The sequence below is a fragment of the Trachurus japonicus genome, chromosome 15, assembly GCF_045865225.1.
Source record: "Trachurus japonicus isolate A0001 chromosome 15, Traja_1.0".
NCBI lineage: Eukaryota > Metazoa > Chordata > Actinopteri > Carangiformes > Carangidae > Trachurus > Trachurus japonicus.
Genome location: NC_140921.1, coordinates 10,959,559 through 10,981,522, shown reverse-complemented (window position 1 = coordinate 10,981,522; position 21,964 = coordinate 10,959,559). Strand labels below are relative to the sequence as shown.

Sequence of the window (21,964 nt, the reverse complement as noted above, 5' to 3'; positions counted from 1 at the left end):
AAATGAATGACAGACTGACAGAAACCGACAGGCAGACACAAAGAAAAACAGACAGAGACTTCGGGTCAGTGTGGCCCAGAACAGACAAGACTATAAATAGATCCAATCCTCCTCCGGCTTACAGCCCTGAATCACACTGACCTGGCCTGCCCTGCACCACCAAGCACAGAGACAGAGACACAATGAGACAGAAAAAGTGAGAGACAAAGAGTAAGAGAAACAGAGAAAGAGAAACGCCGACAGATGGAGGTGTACGGGAAAATTAGAGAGGAGGAGAGTTTCTGACGATGATTATTTTTATGCGATCCTTCTCTCCTTCCCTTCCAGCCAACACTTCCTCCATCAACAAGTGGCTCCAGACTGACGTCCCGTCGCTGAGAGAGGTCAGTGTGGTGTCACTGGGACAGAGCCGAGGCTCACGTCGCCTCCTCAGAGATGACAGTGTGATGATGTGAACGTAATGAGGAGTGATGGGAAATCAATATAGTGTTGTTGATAATGTCTGGTGACAATGGAGATAATACCAAATATGGTATTAAAGCTCACATATACAGTACATGTGGCAACAATTTGATTATTTATTTTTCAGACTTTCGACACTGCTCTGCTGCTGTGAGTTGTTTGGTGTCTTACTGGGAGTTTGATCTGTGTTCACTGGGCAGACTGGATCACAGTGGAGTAGATGGGAGACATGACCTCATGGTGGAGCTAAAGGAAAAGTCAGCAGGACTCATCCTCAAGAGGAAATCCACACCAGTCGATCTCAGAGATACTGATAGATATTTGAATCTGGATTAAGGTGGAGGACGAACTGATCTGTCTAAGGAAAGGAATCTAACTATATGAGCGAGCTAAAAACATGTCCAATTATAGGTTTAAATTCCTGAGGTGCGTGTAGAAACCTCCTACCCGCAAGGAAACATTACATTTATACCCACATTAATAAAGCATTTTAAATAAAGTAGCTTAAGGTCACAGGGTTGTGCAATGTTATCAGTGAATATGTACAAGTTTTAGTCATGATTTAGTGTCTTTATTCTCGTCTTTGTATCATGGAGACAGTGATGTGATGTGCTGCATGTGAGTAACCCAAAACTAATTTCTCTTTGAGGATAATAAAGTATAATCTGACTCTGATACAGATAAACAGCTGCACACCAGTGCACGGAAAACCACAATGTTGTGTAAAACATGTGTTCACCTACATTATAACAAGTGTTATGACTCTGAGTCATACTTGATAAATATTTGTGTGGAATGTTGTGTGGTATGTTGTGCTTGTGTTGTGTTGTTCCTCCCTGCCTGACGGTGGCGCTCTCCTTCGTCCTGTTTCTTTTCTGTCTTGGTGTTTTAGGAGGTTGTGGTTGGTGCAGAGTTAATAGCGTCTAGTTCAAATTTGGCTGCTGCTGACACTGTTGTTGGTCCCTCGCTCCCCTCCTCTTTTCCTCAGCTACCAACTTGTTCATCCTTTATCTTCTCTATATACATCTTTTTTTTCATTTTGACTTTTTGTTTCAGGAAAGCCAGATGTTTAAAATCTAGGTACTCTTCACCCTGACAACCGACCCTAATAGCACATTAGAAATATATATATCTCTGTGGACTGGAATTTTTTTGGGAGTGGGACACAAAATCAGCCCCCCCAGCTAGATAGTATTTTCAAGTTGGTGGACACAATACGCTCATGAATATCACAAGATTTCACAATATTTACCACATGATGCAATGCTAACACTGAATCTCATGATGTTATGAAAAGCTGCAGCATTTCTCAGCAGGTTACATATTCAGTGTCTAGATTAACCTGTTCCTCTTGTTTTTCCTGATTCCTCCAGAGTCGCACTATAATGCAAACAATCGAAAAGCTTCAACTGCTAATGATAATAATGAGGCCGACCTGCTTGGCTTTGAATGCACAGCTCATATTATTATTCCCATAATACTGTCATTCAAGTTCAAACCCTGTAGCTGCTCCCACTGTTTCAAATTCACATCTGAACACAGGTTGTGTGTTTGCATGTTTAAATTCACTGTAGCTCAAGTCAAACTCATGATTATGAGAATAAGACCTGCTTAGTCACAGCCCCTTAACATTTCAGATGAGAAACAGCAGCATGGTGTGTGTGTGTCTACTGCCTTTATGTCTGTGTGTGTTTGTGTGTGTCGGGGGCTGAGAGATATCAGAGTAACTCAACCAAAACATGTAGTGACACACTGTGTATCCTTCTCCCCCCTCATTTTGTTTTTCACTCTGCTCTGCATTATGTTCTGCATGTTTAAAGAGACAGTCTGTGTTCAGTTGAGCCAATAAATGAAGCTTTAAAAAGGACATTCAGTTAGATGATGATGATGATGACCTCACAGTTTTGGAAACAAGGAAATTAGGTTTTATTTTGAAAATGTTCAACATGTAATCTTTTCTGTCTTCGGCTTCATTTTCTCTACTGTTGAACTACATGCACGAACTACTTAAACTCGGTGACCTTTGTGGTTCATGCACTGAATCAAAAGATTAGGGCGTGTGCAGCTCATTACGTCCAAGAGTAATATGAAAGTAGTTAAGCTCTATTAATGAAGTTATGCTTACTCAGATGAACCTTTGTGTATGATTGACATGTCAGCATGGCACATGTCAACAATCAAAATATCAACTTACAATGAATAATAGTCAAATTACTCGTGTGCAGACAGGTTTCAAACTGAACTGGATGGAGAGACGTGAGAGAAAGATTAGACACGACGAGGTGAGAGGGACAGGTGCATGCCAGGCTGGGCTGGGGTGTTAAAAACTAAAAGGTAAGTTAAGTAATTATTGTAGTTTGATCTGCTCAGTCGTCTCCCATATCGACACAGTGAGCGGCTGGAGCTGCAGCAGAGACTCTGACAGACAGCTCAGGCAATTAAAGCACTTTAAAACCCTAAGTAGTCAAGTCTGACCGCGCAGACACAATAAACAGGTTTATATTGAGTGTTGCTAACGCTCTCCAAGATCATTATTATCTCTGATGTCCATCACTGATAGATGTCCATACACCCACTTAGTAGTCGTATAAAATGAAGACAGATCTTCAGAACCTTAATCATGTTTTTTATTCTGTATAATATTAATCCAGAGAGAGCCGACTGTGCATCCATTTGCAAACAGGAACTGATAATAGCTGTCTGATTCAGCATAATTTCGCTGGCGCCATAACAACAACAACAACAACCACAGAGGCAGTTCTCTGGATTTTGTCTCAAGTGTCAGACTTTAGAAAATCCTGTAATCTCTTAAAGGAGATGCTGGCTTGAGGATACTATATGCACAGTATCATGTGAATCATTAATATTCTGCACTGGTTTGTTTTTTGTTTTTCTTCTTTACTCTGCAGTCCTGTTGTTCCCGTCCCTTCACAGACAGGAGACAAAAGAACATGATGTTTCTGAAACATGCATGGATAGATGATGTACTTTTATTTGGTTCATTTTAAATTCAGAGTCTCTTTGTCAACATCTTCTCCCTTTGTGCTCTGTAACCTTCGTGCTCCTCAATATGTTGCATCGAAATCAATTGATAGGGAATTATAAGTCAATTAAATTAATAGGAAAAATGGCATTTAGGTTTTGGTTTTTGTCACCATAACACAAAATATCTTTGGTTTTCAGACAATTTTCTGACCTCTTATCCACATCATGTCAATCAGTGACAGTAAATCCATCAATCCACAGACTGTGGATAGTAGGATTACACCTTTTGACTAAACTGTGTGAACCAAGATTGACCTCGACTGTACTTTTCCTGGTTGGTGATCCAACTTTGCTTTATAGCATCTGGGTCTTAACAATACACATCATAAAGCTATACACAGTCTGTCAAACACTTTAATGTATGGTATGGCTCTACATCTGAGGATTCATGAATCCTAAACTGGGTTTCTTTCTTTAGCTCCCTCTCTGGAAGGTAAACTGTTTACAATGGACAGATCTCATTGTTGCAACGAACGGCGACAGGCTGCACATACACACCGTGTAATTTACTGCTGACCTGTAGGTATGCTATAGCTAATGTAGCTGATGTCATTGTTGTTATGGGATATTTAAGTACAAACGGTGGATTAAACAAGCCCAAGCTGGAAGGAGCCACAAAACTAATCCACAGAGTATTCCCACACTTCAAGGTTGTTCTCTTCCGAAGGGGAAAACAGAGACTTATTAAGTTTAGATCCTTAAATTACTGATACACTACTGAGGACAGTTTAATTGTGACTCCTGACAGGAGGATTCAGGGAGTTAGTAGGCGCCGAAACTCAAAATATGTGGAGTGATTAAGATGAGCCCGCTGTGAATCCCCAGAGTTCAAATTGTTCAAATTTCAATGCAAAATGTAGTTGATGTTTGAGGAAAGGGATAGAAATAGTTGCGTAATTCATCCAAATTTTGTCCTTGAATCCAAAAGTGAATTAATCTTAAAATGCTGACTGTTGAATCTTTAGCTTCAGCTCAATGTTAACCAGGTCACACAGTGGAAAATAAGCTCTTATTGGGTGTTTGCACCTGAAAAAAGACCCAGACCGCAGTCCCAAACTTTGTAAGCTCTCCAAAAGTCAAAATCTCAAGACTGTCTTGGCAGAAAACTCTACAAACATGCTAACAATACTGGAGCTCAGTATATTTTTGGACCTCAGTTTTCAAGGTAAATTAAAGTGACCTCAAGTCTTTGACAATTAGAGACTGCCTTTTGTAGGCACTGGAAGAAAAGAGAATGACCAAGCTCATAAAGATTCATCCTTTGAGGATCATGAACCAGGTTTAATGGAAAATCCTCCAAACCACTCGATCAACAGACAAACACCTCTGCACCACAGAGGGAGAATATTTTCCATAGGAGTGTTGCGGTATTGTGACAGAATCCTTTTTTTAACCTTCGCTTTTCATTAAATTTGAAGTGAGAAAATCCTGGGCATTAGTGCTGCATCATCATCTCATCATTTTTGTCCAGTGACCCCAGACTAATGTTCTTAGTGTCACTGTTCTCACAAAATAATGGATGGAAAACAGAAAGCTTGTGAAGCCTGTGAAAGTTTGTCGCTCCTCTCACTCAGCGGAGGTGAAAACACCGACCCACCTCCTCCCCAAAAGTAATAACACGGCTCAATATAAACAGGTGCCACTGGTGGTTTCTTTAAATTGCTGCAGGTCCTGTTTTCTGCCGCTCTTATCTCAGCTATCCTGCACCGTGGCTGAGCAAATACAACACGAGATTAAAGGTAAATTAGATTTATCTGAACTTGTCTGCCAGTTCACTCGCCGCCTCGTGTCATGAAGTGCATTTTCAAAGCACTTCTCTGCGTTAGCGCTGTTAGCCCGGCCCCTGTTGCTGGTCGCTTTAACTCCACCACTAAACGAAGGAATGTTTTTAAAAAGATGTGTCATGACAACATCTAAAATTTGTACCAAGAATAGATCTGGGGCCAAACACTGGCACCTTTATTCCAGCACATGAATAACACAGCCTTGGGTTTCCAGCCTTGATGTGTCAGAGTGCAGCCTTGATCCTCGTTTTGTGATAACTAATCACCGATGAGCGGCTGTTCCAGGGAGACACACACACACACACAGACACACACACACACACACACACACACACACACACAGACTTATCTCGTCGTTATTCCCACAAAGGAGGGACAATGACCTCCATTGTGTGGAGACCGCCAGTCCTCATGGTAAGACATGAGGAGACACACACACACAAACACGTATCCGCAGTTACAACAAAATGTTTTAATGCAGCCTGTAAAGCTGTGTAAAGAGTGACAGCTGACGTAGACGGCGTCTGACAGCTGAGCAGCGGTCGTAGTTGAATGAGGAACTTAATCCTCCTAGAGAGCAAATAATGGATGTTATTGCACATTTGCCAGGATCTCTCTTGCGATTCATATCGTGCAAAGTCACCGATGTTCGGTGTTTATGTAGAAGCTTGTGGAGCAAGTTTGATATATGTGCCAAAGAGCAACGTGAATACACGGGATCAGACGCTGTTTGGGCAGGATTATAACGCTTTGTGCTGCCTGAGCTGCTGCACAGGTTGGAGAGGATTATTTATACTTACATGTATATTATATCATGGCCACTTTCCAGTGATTAAAGGGGAACTATGCAAGTCAGCCACTTTTTTCGCTGTTTTGGTCGTATTTTATTCCCTACAGAGCTCCCCCTACAGTTTCTGAGTGCATATTTTCACTGTCGTAAAAACTTACAGCCCCTGGCCATGTGCATTTGTTTTCTACAAAGTTGGCAGGAAGGCCAGCTTCTGTGGAGCAATGTCTACCAAGGAGGGTAACTTTAACAAGAGATTACGGATTACCAGGCGTGTTCGTGTTGTAGTGCCGTAAAGCGGTCCATGCATGTTTCTCGCGAGATGCAAGGTGGAAGGCAGAGAGCTTCCATTCTCACCATAACAAGTCATTTAACCATCACAATTACTCCAAAGCTTAACTCATTCAGATCACGCTATCACATATCCATAGCAAACAAGTGTCTCATCAAACCTATGAACTCTATGAAATCAAAGTCTTAGGTATTCACAATATCAAAACAAAGTGAACGCACCTTGACCTTTATTAAAGGCATTTTTTTCTTTGATCCACCATCTCACCAATAAAAAAAGATTAACCTATTTAGGTCATTTGAGAGAGAGACATTCAGACAGACACAGAGAGAATCATCGCAAAGTCAAAAATAGTCAAAAATAAATGGTTCAAAAGAGAGTTCTGCTTGAAAATGAAAATTTAAACCTGTTTTTCCAGAATGCTGAATTTGGAGAAAACATGCTGTATTCAAATGAGGATAACTAAAAAGTGGAACATGCTATGAACTCACTTTTTTTCCTGGTAAAAGTAGAGAGTCTCCCCTTTCATTTGAGATATTCTGTGTCATTTTAGTCATAGCACAACATATTCTGTGGCTGTTTGAAACGTAGTAGAAATCCTGGCTGTACACTGAGGGAAAAAACTCTGGCAGTGAATGAGTTAAGGTGCAAATCTATGGTAGTAACTCTTCAAAACAACACTTTATTTACTGTATACGTCCATTCATAAATATTACCTCAGCTGCTGACGCTGGAGGCAGCCGGGTATTATTAAATGATTTTGAGCTGGACAAATATTTGCACAGTCTACCTTGACACAACGACCAACAGGATGTTTCAATTGTTATGTTTCTGGGTCAACTCAATACATGACAACATCCATGCAAAAATGTGACTAATTTAAAATCAATAAAAAGGAAAAAAAAATATATAATGCTGTCAGTTTAAAAAAAAAAAAAAAAAAGATCTGGAAAAAGCAATGACATCAAGCTCCAATGTTGTTGCAGCTAGTTTTGTAATTACAATTCACTGGTGATCAAGTGGAGCCTCCACAAAAACCTGCATCACTGCCCACATTTTCACAAAAGTGTGTCAAGGCAGCCGGCTCTGAACAGGACCCTCACTGTGAGCAGGCTTTTATTATGAAAGGCTGTTTTGATTGTTACCTTGGAGGCAGACACAAACGTACCAACTGTGCTGGTGGTGCGCCAGTCAACACAAGCACATACTTCAACCAAGTCATGCAGCGGCACAATCAACACCAATTGGATTTATTGGGATACTACGAACTGCAGAGCAGCTTTTCAGCGAGGATTATCAAACGATTTTAACTTTGCCAAGAGCCCGAAGGCAGGTGTCAATCGTTCAGGTGAAGCAGACGTAGCATCACATCACACAGAGGAGAGAACAATAAACTGAGTGTGTATGTGTGCCGTCAACAATGGGTGTGTGTGTGCATTTGTGTGTGGTTGGTTAAACATCCTCCACTTGGGAAAACAGCAGCCTTGTGTAAAGAAACCTTAGTGTAAATGGAGATAATGACAACAAAAGGTGAGCAAATATTGACACACATCACTGCGTTCTGTGTGCGTTTGTCAGCGTGTGCGTGTGTCTACATATGTGTGTTTCTTTGCAATTAAAGCAAAATTTAGAAGTCAGTGTGGTTTCCTGGTTTTGCATCTTGTAAAATAAAATAATCTCTATCACCCACCAATGAAATGATTAATGGACATTCTTTTTAAGAAAAAGGAGATCATTGAGTGAAACGAGAGCTAGAGATCAACCTGGTGAAAGAAGTAAAATGATGCAGAAAGAGCAGTGTTTGGAAATATGCATCTCGTGACAATGAAGTATGCTGCTGCGGTATCAAAATAAATGAAAACATTCAGGCAACCATAACAGGCTGAAGTATTCAAAGCCTCCGCTCTGCGCAGGGGCTTATTCTATTTTCAATACTTTCAAGTTGACTTAATTTTATCTTGTTCCCACAACTAAAAGGGTTTCATATATCCATGGTTCGCTCTGTCTCCTCCCTCGTGGTTCAGAAAGGCTGATAACAGGTCAGAAACAGTTGAGGATGATGTAGTTTGTTTTATTATTATAATAATAATAATAATCCCACGATAAAACTAACAACAACACCCTGCTAATGAGTGTTGTTTATATGTCTGAAGTCTAATATCTGACACTGTTAACAGGTCGGTGCACGTTCACACTCGCTACAGTGTCGGTGAAATGTAATTCCTACTAACTCCATCTTATTAACATCAACATACAGTTCGGAGCAGTATAGAGTGTATTGATCTACAGCTAACACAGAAACTCGCTCCAAGCGAATGCACAGTTTAATAACTATTCATCTGTTTTTAAAGATCCAAGTGTTCAGGGAACCAGTGTAACGTTACTTGTTGTAGTGAGGTCTTGACATTACCCTGTTAAGTGCTTTGACATGATGTGTATTATCTTTTGGTGCTAGCTACTCAAATAAAACTGAAATTGAACTGAACTGAGACACGGTAGGAAAGCATTGAGAGACGGACTGACTCCAGCCATTATAACGTTATCATTTATAACATCCAAAACAGAAAAGGATGTGAACGACAGGACGACAGCCTGTGGCTCTGTTTATACTACACTGAGCATCTGTGAGCGTAAATAATTATCTTCATTACAAGACAATGCTACTGTATGGATTCAAATAGGAGCTTCACTTCACACAATGTGTTTGCAGTTAACAACAACAACTTTAACAAAAAGACCCAATACTGACTGTTGGTTTAGAGCAGGATCCACTATATCACCGGACTTCCTCTTTTGCGACTGTTAAAACCAATACGTCCTCTAGAGGGCGCTGTCATTTGACCGTTAACATGTAGTTTTGGGAGACTTTAATAAAATAACTGGTGTCGTTTTCTTTCTTATCTGATCTCTGTTTAAGATTGGTGGCTTCAGGCCACAGTACACTCAAACAAACACTCAAACACCAGAATCTCCCTTTAAGATTTTGGTGCTAATGTTGCATTGTGGGTAATGCTCTGGACAAGTAATTGAATTTGCTGAACAAAAATGATGTGCAAAGAGATATCTCCAGTTAAACAGTTCTTCAGTGCGAAAACATTTACTCTTGAGTTAAATCCCTGACATGTAACTTTTTACGTCAGTGGTTCCCGTCAGATTAAAGTCCTCAAGACCAAAGCAAACAATAAGAGTCACATCTTTCAGAGACACATTTTGTGGAGAAAAAAAAACATCAATTTGTGTGATTGACAGTCAGGTTTCCTCAGGCTGGAGGACTGAGTGCTTTCAATAGGTGCGTCCGACCAGCACTGTGTTACTACTCATTGTAAATGACACGGGCTGAATACGCTGACCAGGTTTATGTAATCTTGGCTGTCAGGTGTGAAGAGCAGAATGCATGCAAGGTAGCCGTTACCATGGAGATGCACTGCTTGATTGACAGCACGAGAGTGAGTGTGTGATCAGGAATAGATTAGGCTATCCACGGGCATGTCTGAAGAGCATGGAGACACACACACAAACGGTCAGGCAGAGCTAATGGTTTTGACTTTTCAGGACTTTATTAATGTGTTTACTTTGACTATCATAAAAATGTAAAATAATTTGACTTGCTAAGAGATAAAGGATAAAAGAAAAGATCTGTACAGAAAACAGTCAAATTTAAAGACCATAAATTGAGGTTTACATCTTATGATGATAGATTTAGTTTTAATTCATGTTCAAATTTACAGCTGCATGTATGAGTTATTCTGATAATGCAGAGATTTTTAGGTCTGCTGTTGGGAGTCAAAAAACAAGACCAAAGTAAGACATGCTCAACCCTGTCCCCTGACCAGTGGTCTGGCGATCTTATCCACAGTCACAGGTCAAGATACCTCCAGGTGAAAGAGTAATCCTGGTGCAATAAACATTGTTTTCCTACAGGAATGTACGATAAAGTAGCTACAATCTCACGGGGTTATCATGAGTTCATCCTGTCATCTTCACCTCAAACAGAAGGTTTAACATACCAGGGTTCAATAGGTTATCATCACTAATCATTCTAACAGACTACAAAGAATCAGACTACATCATAGTTTCCACCACAGTGATAACTAATCAGAGTCTTAATAATTTCAGCAACTTTGAAGCAAATATGTAAACTGTTTCATGTTATTTTAGCCACTCTGACTTGCGATAGTGAACTGATCGTGTTTGGATTTTGGATTGACAGAAACAACAAGACATTTGAAGGCATCATCACCTTGGTTTGAGATTATAATGGCATTTTTAATGTTCTTATATTGAACAGATGAAACGATTCATCAAGTAATTAAATAAAAAAAACAATCATGGTAGATGATTAATGTTATATAGTTTCTTTACTGTACTAAAGCCACTCAATCAATCTCTTTAGTTAAAAAAAAACGTGGCTTTTTTTCATATAAATATTAACTTCACATGTCGATCACATGATGAGCACAGTATTGGTGCAGATGTGAACTTTTATGAGACTGGCAGAAAATCAAAGAAAGAATACATTTTGGAGACTTTTGTGCGAGCTCTTACTGCGTGATGTGATCTCATCGTCTCTCACACTCACACACACACACACAAGGACACACAGTCACGCACACACATTATTGCTGGCTGCCTCTCCCATGTGTGCTCCCTGCTTTATTGCCTTCTCAATCTTCCAACTGTCGCAATAAATAATCTCAATAAAATCCCTCTCTATTTAGGAAACTGTATTATTTTACTGTTGGTAACTTATTTAACTGTTAAGTGTAATTACTGCGGCCGTCTCACAGATGAATACAGTATGAGCCCGATACCTGCGTGAATGTGTGAAATCTTATACAACCACCTCTGGTGCTGAATCTGAGCTGCACTACCACAAACAAAATACATGAATATGAGTCTGTATTGTGCAAGTATTGGTCGATCAATCAAATAATCGATCCTTTTATGCATAAATACCAATGGTTCCAGCTTCTCTTTTCAATCCTACATCATAGTAAATTGAATCAAGACACATCTGACGATATGGTCTTGGTCGCTGGAACTTCAAATTATTTTCACTGACATTTCTTCTGTCCATTACAATAATTGTTTAGTCTGCAAGCTGTCAGGAAATAATGAAAAAGCACATTACAGTTTCTCAAATGTAACACCATCAGTCCATAAAACAAAGACATTCAGAGAGCCGTCTGTGTTTGTGCTCGACTTTAATGATAAGAATTTGAGAGTCTAATCAATCAAGATTCAAGAAGAGAGGAAACTTTCTTGCACAAGTGTTGGAGCCAGACAACGGTGGGAACATTAGCATTAGCATCCGCTCACTCCAGTCTGTGGACCATATATAGTCAGTATAGTTTCAAGTAACGTCTTTCTTCATCTGTTGTACATGAACAGACACATATAGACACCATCAGCTCCGTGACTCACACATAATGACGTTACAGCAGCTGATCAAGTTGTCATTCACACACACACACAAACTCAGATGAACCTGCATGCACATGTAGTTGCAATACAGTTTTCTGGCACTGTAGCGACCAAACAATAAATTAAGAAAGCGACTGTTATTATTATTTACATGTTTTTTTCTGATTTCATATTGTCAGGTGCAGCCAGACACTAAGTTGTACATTCAGCTTCTAGTAACAAATTAAACCCTGATCGTCCCTCTGTCCTCATCCAGCACTATATGGCAAATAAAAATTTTATTCAACTTGGCTTCCCCATGATGCCATATGCCTCGGACAGGGGGGGATAACGATGAACAGACGAGAGAGAAAAAGAGGGCAAGATGAATATGACAGGAGGAGAGTCTCACTACACACACACACACACACAGTATCAAGTGCTGATAAGAAAATAAGGTTTGCATGCTGTGGGAAGACTCGGCGCCACCGTACACACATGTGTTACAATGCACCGGTTCTGCTTTGGACCATTATCACCCAGAGAGGAGAGGAGAGGAGAGGAGAACTCTTCCTTTCCATATCTACATCTTCGCTCTCTTTCCATATGACTCTGACTCTCTCCCTCTCATCAAATATTCACAGTTGGTCCCATTAAACATTCACCGCGCAGTGCTGCTACGTTTATCTGCCCTCCGCCAATCAGCCTCCAGCGAGTGCACTACGAGCCCACCACCAAAAGCCTGAACACACACACACACACACACATCGTCTGCCTGCATGCGTGGCCTGCGATGCGGCAGCAGCAGCCTTGCGGAGCGAAGGGGAGGAAATGACTAGAAAGGGGTGGTGAAAGAATCCAAGAGGAGACAAAAAAAAGGGGATGGGGTGGTCGCTGAGGGAGAGAGGGGAAGAAAATGGGATGAATAAAAGGAGGCGAGTGTGAGGGTCCACTCCTCCACTCCTCAGCTTTTGTGTCCAGGCTCAGTGAGAGCAGAGCAGCCTTGCACCTCAATAATTCAACAGTGGGACAAGTGCCGCCAGCCTCTCTCTCTCTCTGACATCACAAGGCCTTACCTAATAACAGTGTAAAAATACACTCACTTTACAGTTCGACACAATACGTGACACGTAATTGTGGCTAAAAATAAGATGATACACTTCACTGTTTCCTTTTAGCGCTACATTTCTCTGCCGTGCGTCTCTCTCTCTCTCTCGCGTGCATCTGATGCAAAGAGACGACGCACAATCAGGTGAAGAAAAAAAACGCAACCCTGCTCCGAGCACTGCCGAAATGTTGCGTGACCTACATTCACTACAGCGCCTGAACGCATCCCGAAGCTGCTGCTCTACTCGCATTGTGTGTACCCCCCACCCCCCCAGTGTAGAGACAGGGTGTTAGGTTAAAGTCACCTGTGGGTGCAGAGTGACCCTAAACTCTCTGGGTTACAGACGGTGCATTCACTGCCCTTTGTCTGTGCACTCACCCAGAACAGGCCACTGAGAATATGAATAATTGATGACCCATACAGCCACTAATTAAGGCTGGGTGATACAGCAAAGTTTAAAATATACATGACATAGAAACATGTTATTAGTTAGAGTAAAATAATAACAACACCAAAAGTTGACTTGTCACATTCAATTAAGAAAAACAATAAACCTGACGTCGCCATTTGTTGCTTGAGAAAATCACTAAAACAGTGGTCTATTGATTTGTTGCAGATCGATCACCAAACGTCACCTGGCTGAGGGTTACTTTGGATGAGAGCATACAGTAACTGAAACACAGAAACAAAAAGGCAGTTCCAACATGATTTAATTGGGCCTGTGATTAAGCCAATCAACTGACTGTCGATCAAAATTGTATTGCGAACCGTTTTGATTTCAGTCATTTCAGTCATTGTGAAAATAGAAAAATATATGTGAATGTGTAAATACTGTATTTGCTGGTTTGGCAACAGTCAAACGAAGCACTGGAAATGATGAATTCATCACTGAAAAACATACATACTCCAATATGAAATAATCAATAAAATAAATACTCCATTAAGTGATTAACCTCGCCACGGTGGGACAGGCGATACAGTGACTGTCACTGTAATAAAGTCCCGAGTTGTAAAACCTGTCTCGTCGTCCTGTAAAGTGCAGAGCAGCCTTACTCATGGATTTACGCGTCAGAGCGTATTTCATCATCTGACTCTCACCTGCAGCAACACGCCTCTATAAACAGTCCCCTTCACTTCGCTTTAAGACGATTATTACTAATCATGATGGCACCTTTAAAGACTAATACCTGTCAGTTACAAACAGCTGACAGAAATGATTCAAATCTGCAAAAGTGAATCCTGCAACTAAAACCAAAAACAGGTTCACGACCTGCTCTCACTTGTGTGGAGTCATTTCAGTGATGCAACACCTGTGTTTGTGAGACACAAGCAGCACAGAGGGATTATGAGGAAATAGACCCCTGGAGGCACAGAGACCCAAAACAAGGTCAAACAGAAGACACCAACAGCATCGTTTCTTGTCTTTTTTGTGTCTCTATGTCCAAAGGGGTTGCATACACAAGCTACTGAATTGATAGTTAACGTTGAAAATAGTGAATTCAGTTCAGAAAAGTACAAATTTACAACCAAATAATTATAAAATATAAATATTTTCCACTATAAAATGTATAGCTGTCCATTCTCCTGACCTTCGTGACTGTACCTGAGACACATTTACTCTTTCTTGTTGCTATTTTGCACTTTATTCTGAAAAATCTTGGGCTTTGGAGCAGGTTACAGCCTCACACAGTTTGATTCTGCTGGAAACTGAAATCTATATTATCCATTTCATAGCCAATATAGCCCTTAACTGCTGCGACACTGGAGCATTTTGCTCCTCAGGCCACATCCCCCTGCAGTCAGTGATGTCACATCATGTGCCTTTACCTGTCAGATCTGATATACCTGTTTTGCAATCGCCAATTTTTTTTTTGAGGAATTTCAGCCCACAGTGACTGAGTGTTGAATGTTTACAATCCCAACAATATCCGCTACAAATTATAGATTTATAGATGAGAAATGAAAACTTAGATAATACATTTACCATAATGATTTTGGAAGATGGTGCAAAACAAGCATTTTTCACTCGCTCATGTTTAATTTACCCCTGATGAGACAGTTTTTAATTTAGATTTCCGACACGATAGAGGAGCTATGAAAACCCAGACTAGATCTGAGCTGGTAAGAAGAAGTGAAAGTGACTGAGTATAATTCAGATATGAGACCAACTATTAAAGGAAAAGGCTGCATGTCTGAAATGGCCCTTTTTTTTAATTTAGTGCAGCATCATCAGTGGACACTGTAAAAGCAGAAGACTGGTGATGGCAGTGAGCTCCATAAATGGAAAACAGCAGACGAAAGCTGAGCGGGGCAAAAAAAAAAAAAAAAAAAAACTAAAGCTAAAGCCGACTTCCTTATACACGCAGGGTTTGGTTTTTAGAAAATGAGATGAGGCTTCACTGTACTGAAGCCTCTGTCAGAGAGGAGATATGAAAATATCTTCTAATCTCCATTTTATGTTGTGCTTTTAGAGTCTCACCACTGACTTCTGCTTCTTTGCCTCGGTGCAAAAAAAAAAACGGATTCAGGGCCTCGGCTCAGGATGCACAGAAGTCGTGGCTAATCACAAAAAGCCACCGAGAGCAGAGACCCCTCTATCTCCCCCTCTCATCAGCGCGCACAGAGCCCTCCACCACCAAAGAAATAGCAACAACAGCTTATGAGCACACTTCCCTTCTTAACTTCTGCTTCCCACGATTTTTATCAGGTACTCGCTGCTGCCTTGGGGCTAACACAAATTGTCGTTATCTAGTTCTGTAAACTGATGCTACAGTCAAAGCCGCTTATCTTGTGAAATACTGTATTACAGTACTCGGGCTTCCAGGGTCTGTGTTTTTTATTTATTTATTTTTTTTTGGGGGGGGGGGGCTTGTTCATAAAAAATGAATGCAACTCGCTATGAGTCCTTTTCTGCAAAGACCACTATTTATTATTTTTTGAATCACTATATGATAATGCACAGGTTCACCCTTGAATGCTTTTACAATCTTAAGTATGCAGAAACATCCTTGCAACCTGTGTATTGTTGTTTTTCTTTAGTCATTCTCTTGTTTAAATGTTTGTCGATGAGTTCTCTCGATAAAAATTGTCTAATAAATAAGAATAATAGAGGCTATAAGGTGGATTTGTTACTGGCAGATTCAGGCTGCCTGTTTCCCACTGTTTCCAGTCTTTATGTTAAGCTAAGCTAACTGACCTTAGGCTGTGTGTGCATACGACATTGTTCTGGCCTTAGTTGCTGATGCATGTTACCATTCTTTATCCATTTCCTTAAGGTCAAGGGAATATGTGACCTTTTATTTTTATCTCCTTGAGAAAGACATCTTTTTTTTCAAAGCATTTATAAACTGATCTGATAAAACGCTTTGAAGGTTCATGGTGAGAAAATAGATCGTTAAAAAGAGAAAGAAGCTGAAGAAACTCCCATCTCTACACAATGTGTGATGATGAAGGATGTGGGTCTGTGTCGACTCGACGCACACGTGTGTGTGAATGTCAGCAGAAGCGACAGACCACGTGTGAATGTGTGAGTATCTGTCTGAGCGGCTGTGCGCATGCATGTGACGCCACACGACCCAGCCATAATCGCTGACCTCACCGCCAGCCAATGTGCCCTCCCTGAGCCAGAGAGAACAGGGCTTAATCCCCTGTTCTCTGCACACACACACACATACACACACGCATAATATACACACACGTATACACGCACCTCATAAGTACAAGCAATACTCAAAAGTTCCCCAGACATCAAACCACCAAAGCTGATACACTGTTCGTTGGGTGTTTGCAAACACCGACAGGAGCCACACAAGCAGAGATCACACTGAACATGTAGCGTGTGTGGATTTTCTAACACACAACTGTGAAGACGTCCGGCAGCTTAGTAGCAGCACTGTGTGTGTGTGTGTGGGTGTGTGTGTGTGCTGACAGCCCTGATGCATTCATGTTAATGTGCACATGGAGACAATATGCTCTACTGTACATGTCTGTTGATGAAGACATGACTGTGATTATGTTGACTGGGTTATCTTGGCTGTAAATTGGGATTATATCAGCATAAAAAGGAGTGCCCATACACATATAGTTAGTCATGATTCATCCCAAATGAATTGCACCTTTTTTGTTATTAATTCAAAATCAAGTGTTTAATAACAGACTAATATGCTGCTTTATGTTAATATACTTAAATATATTATTTATTGTCCTGAAACTCTCAAAGGCCTCACTGCATTTGGCGTAAAAAATATACTCAGATAATAACATGACAGTGATGTCCAAGTGGGAAATGTTGCAGACACCGTTTAGCTTGCAAGTGTCAACATGGTGCACTTTCCATTAATCACATGTTAAAAGGAATTCAATGCGTGATTATCACAACCCAAACATTGTACTTTAAATGTTGAAGTCTGGGAATACTGCAATGTTGCTGCAACGAAAGATAATCTTTCAATAAATCCACTGACTAAAAGATTACAGTAGTTGTTTGGTCAACAGAGTGGAGACACATAACGCCGACTGAAAAATCTGTGTTCATGTTAAACTTCAGAGCTGAAACTGAAACAGTCAGTCAGTGTGTGAACTGTGATGGATGTGTGTACGACAGACACACTCTGGGTAATAACTGCATTGTTTCGCCTCTTGTTTTCATCTTCACATCCATCTGGCTAGCCCAGGGCTTTGTCGTCCTTAACTTGTCTGACAACTCGTGAGCAGCGTTGTCGCGCTCCCACATCTCAGCAATTAACTCGGCGAGTAGATTGTTAACACGACCTTAAGACACGAAGGCCTCGGTCGAAATAAAGCAGAATCATACTTCAACACCAGGACGCCCGTCTCTGTGACGGTGTACACACCACTTCTCTCTTCTTGCCTTTCGTTCAGCTCTGTAAGCATGGCGTGTATGTGTGTAGCAAGGAGAACATGTTTCTTGTGTTGAGAAAAACACACTAGCAGTGCCAGAGCATTTCAGCTCTGATTAAGGGCACTGCGCACTGGAAGAGAGAGACACACACACACACACACACACACACGTACACACACACATAGAGGCTAGTGTGTGTGTTTATGTGTGCATGACAATGTGAAACTATAAACTGAAGACTTGTGCTGTACGCAGGCAGTTAAGTGTGAGATCCATTAGGTAGGTGAGAGAAAAATGTGTGCAACTGTGTTTATGCTTTAAGTGAGAAAAGAGCAGTCGCATATGTGTTTGTGTGTTCGTGATAATTGTCACCACAACTCACACACACACACACACACACACACTCACTCACATACATACACACACACACAGAGAAAGCGGTCTCTCTGCCAGACAGCCTCTGGGATGAAGAGTTTCACCCCTGCTGTTGCTGGGTTACTAGCTCCGGACCACTGCCAACACAGCCCTCAACACAACACACACACACACACACACACACACACACACATACAAGATCAGATCGCCTGGTGAGAAGGGTTTTTAAGATCTTTGCTCAAATCAATCTTTTGTTTACAGAGATGGGAGGGAGGGAACGGGAGGCAGGAGAACATAACACAAAAAGGAAGGAAAATGAAAAGAGTGGGGGTGTTGGAGGGAGAGGGGGAGGGAGGGAGAGGGAGGGAGAGGGAGGGGGGAGACAGAAACTCAGCCTCCATCCCCTGGGAAAAGAGCAGCCCAGTCAGTCCAGAGCTGGCCCTGATCTGCAGCTCACATCATCACTCACCCTTTGGTGGCCCGGTCTGGTCTGACGGCTACTTGGACAAACACACAGCCACACGCAGCAGACTCTCTCTCTCACACACGCACACACGAACACACACACACACACCAGAGCACGAAGCCTCACACAGCGAGGGAATCGATGAAATACATAGACAAACACAAACACATGTGACACAGCGAACAGTCAACAGAGCCAAAAACGCCTGGATTTGGCAACAATGGGAAGAGGAAAAGACGACGAGACGCTCAGAGCAACAGGCAGAGGGATGACAACAACTCATTTGTCACAAATGCTGAAGCACAGGTGGTGGCGTTTCAACATGTAAACACACACAAACACACACAGACCCACACACACAGGCAGGCTGAACACATTGATTCAAAGGGTAAACCAAGGTTATTACAGCTTTGGGTCTTTATTTTCATAGGTTCTTCTTTCCTTACAGCAATATTGCGCTGGAGAACTGAGATCAGGAACACGTCGTTATCATCATTCGTCATTACCACAGCCAGGTACAACAGTTCAACAAGAAACATGAACTGTTGTTGGATAATCGACAACGGCAACAAGTTTATCCAGATTAGCTGAACCGCATCCTTTTGGACATGACACATAACACGAAACAACACAAGTAAAAGCATGTGAAATGTTACTCAACATAATTCCACTTAAAAACACCTGATAAGTAATGAAGTGTCCAAGAAAAACAAAAAAATCAACATCAATCCAGCCCACTGCAAAAAACAACTATAAATCGGGAAGTTGTGTTTAAAGTAAAAAGTATTCGCTGCAGTGAAGTAACCCCTGTCAGTGTTATATGGATTTTAAACTCTGAAAACAGTGAAAAATGCTACGGCAAACCAATCACCCAAAGTGACACTTCATAGCCCAAATATCAAAATGATTAAAAACTTCACATTTACGACGCTGCCACCTTGAAATATTTGACATTTCGCACAAAAATGTATCTGATTATTTGGCAATATCTGGCAATATCTTCAGATCTGCAGCTTCTGTTCTATAACAAAGCATCATATTTCTGTAATATACTATATTCATTTACAAGGTAACTAGTGATTACAACAGTCACATCAATGTAGAGGTGTAAAAACTACTTCACTACATGGTCCCTTTTAACTATCCAACGAGCACCTAAAATCTGTACCTGAGTGAATGCACTTGTTACTTTCCTCCACTGGGATAGCACAGACTGACAAGCAAGTCTACAAGTTGATAATTATCATCTGATGCTGTCGTCTTCACCTTCCATCAGTGTCCTTGCATTTCAGGACAGGCGAGACAGGTTGCGTTCAAATTAATTTGGATAAATTACGTGTCAATCTGAATTCAGATGGAACGTGATTCTTAAAATAGTGACAGCTTTAATTAGTGTTAACGCATCACTGCACAGCAAAACTTAGACAGAATTTTACTCCACTTGTGTTTTAACTCTGCATTGAGTCACTGAAGTGAGTAACTCTGTCCACGTTGTGTGACATTACGTCTTCTTACAAGAACGGAAGATGAGACGTCACATCCTCTTACTCAGTCTGTACGACCTAAACCACAACTACAGTCATTTTCTTCCTCTGAATCAGGATTACTTCTTACAGTACTTCTACTTCCACTAAACATGGATGCCTGGCCGTCTGATCGTCTGACCTCTGACCTACGTTGCTATTCTCCCTGGTTTCCACTGCTGTAGCCCAGAGCGATCGTGCTCTAATACCAGGCAGAGAACATTTTAGACTCAAAAAGGTCAAGGTGGTACACACACAGTCCTTTTTGCGAGAGACCAGCAGTAACCATAACAAACCAAAAATGGTTGCAGACAACTGCCAAAGCCCACTGAACCTCACTGCACGACTCAAACCGCAGCAGCAGCAGCAGCAGCATCACAGCTCTGCCAAGTGGCCTCCAGCTTTTCAGGAATCTCTCCGCTGACAAGGATGGGACCGAACGCCTGGCTCGCTGCTCTTAAGGAAATAAACCAACATGAGCCTGCAGCTGAAACCGACTCCAGTGTGAGCAGCGTGGACAGCAGCTTACTCTTGTCAGCTTTCAGTTTGCATAAATTCATGTTAACTCCTTGACTGGAAAGCGTAACACGGCAAGTGAGCCACACACACACACACACACACACACACAATGACAATGGGGGTATCTGCATCAGCACTCACCTCTGGCTGAGAGCTTCTTTGTGTTAATAATTTTAGCAGCATACTCCTGGCCGGTGGACTTCTTGACGCATCGGCGGACGATGGAGAAGGCACCTCTGGAGTGGGAGAAATCGATAACCACAGACAAAAAAAAAGACAAAAAAAAAAGAAATGGATCAGTGACACCACTTCAAACGTTAACAAAGCTCTCCATCACACTCACATCAATGTGTGTGACAGCTAAAGCGCAGGGCTGTGCAGGTGAACCTGTCACACACTGCTGGTGAGGGCATGCACCAATCACACACACACCTGAGGAGAGGGGAAAGGAAGTCGCATGCATAATTAAAAACAGTGTGATATGTCGTGTTTGAGATGTGAGGAGAAGGTCCTGGCTACTAGTGCATGACAGAGGGGAGAAGAGGAGGAGGAGGAGATGGCTGCTTTTTATTATGAAAGGACCCGCGGTCATTAGCTCACAGGGGAGAAACGTGAGCGGGGTGAAGCAGCTGAGAGGCAGAATTAACATTTAATCTGTGTCTTTCCCTGCTCGGCTGCTTTTTTATTTTAGTGCAGATGCCTCCTTTAAATTCGGTTGTAGCCTATTGGTAGGTGGAGAAGCAGCCTCTTATTAGCCACAGATGAGATGATCTGCACTGTAACCTCTGGGTGCTTTAGGTTGTTTTAAATCCTCAATACATCAATGGTGCATTGACACAATGAGCATTTTCCTTCTCTCTCTCTGTCTCTCTCTTCCTCTCTCCCCCTGTTTGGCTTTGACATATACAGTAAGCCCCTGCAGTCTGCTTACAAATGCACAACAGAGCTGAATGATTGAACAGGAGCCTGGAGATGCCACTAGGCAACGGGGTAAATGCAAACGACTTTTTCGACGCGTGCAGCCTTGCAGATAAATTGACAAAACAAGTTGCTCAAAATGAGCGACTGGCTGCTTCACACATTTTCGATCCGCGATGGTACACACATTCACATACATCCATATACACACACATACACACACACACGCACACCTCTGGAGAAACAGCGTTGAGGATTAACCACGAGCCTCCTGCCTTAACATGAACATGAACCTGCTCTGCAGATTATTGTCGCTCCGGAGGTTCCCTGTCTTTTTTGTGTGTTTGTTTTGTTTTGTTTTTGACAGCCCCCCCTCTCTCCCTCCTCCTGCCGTGTAACACTGAAGTAAACGCGCACAATG

At 41.6% G+C, this 21,964-nt stretch overlaps 1 protein-coding gene across 26 annotated transcripts in view; it reads right to left on the bottom strand.

Moving 5' to 3' along the window:
* camk2g2 (calcium/calmodulin-dependent protein kinase (CaM kinase) II gamma 2) overlaps positions 1 to 21,964 on the bottom strand; it is a 64,474-nt gene that overhangs the window by 42,132 nt on the left and 378 nt on the right. For all 26 annotated transcript variants that reach the window (XM_085799539.1, XM_085799537.1, XM_085799558.1 and 23 more), the window contains exon 2: positions 20,767 to 20,861. In XM_085799539.1, the coding sequence (XP_085655665.1) occupies positions 20,767 to 20,861 (95 nt within the window). The remainder of the gene's footprint in view (positions 1 to 20,766; positions 20,862 to 21,964) is intronic.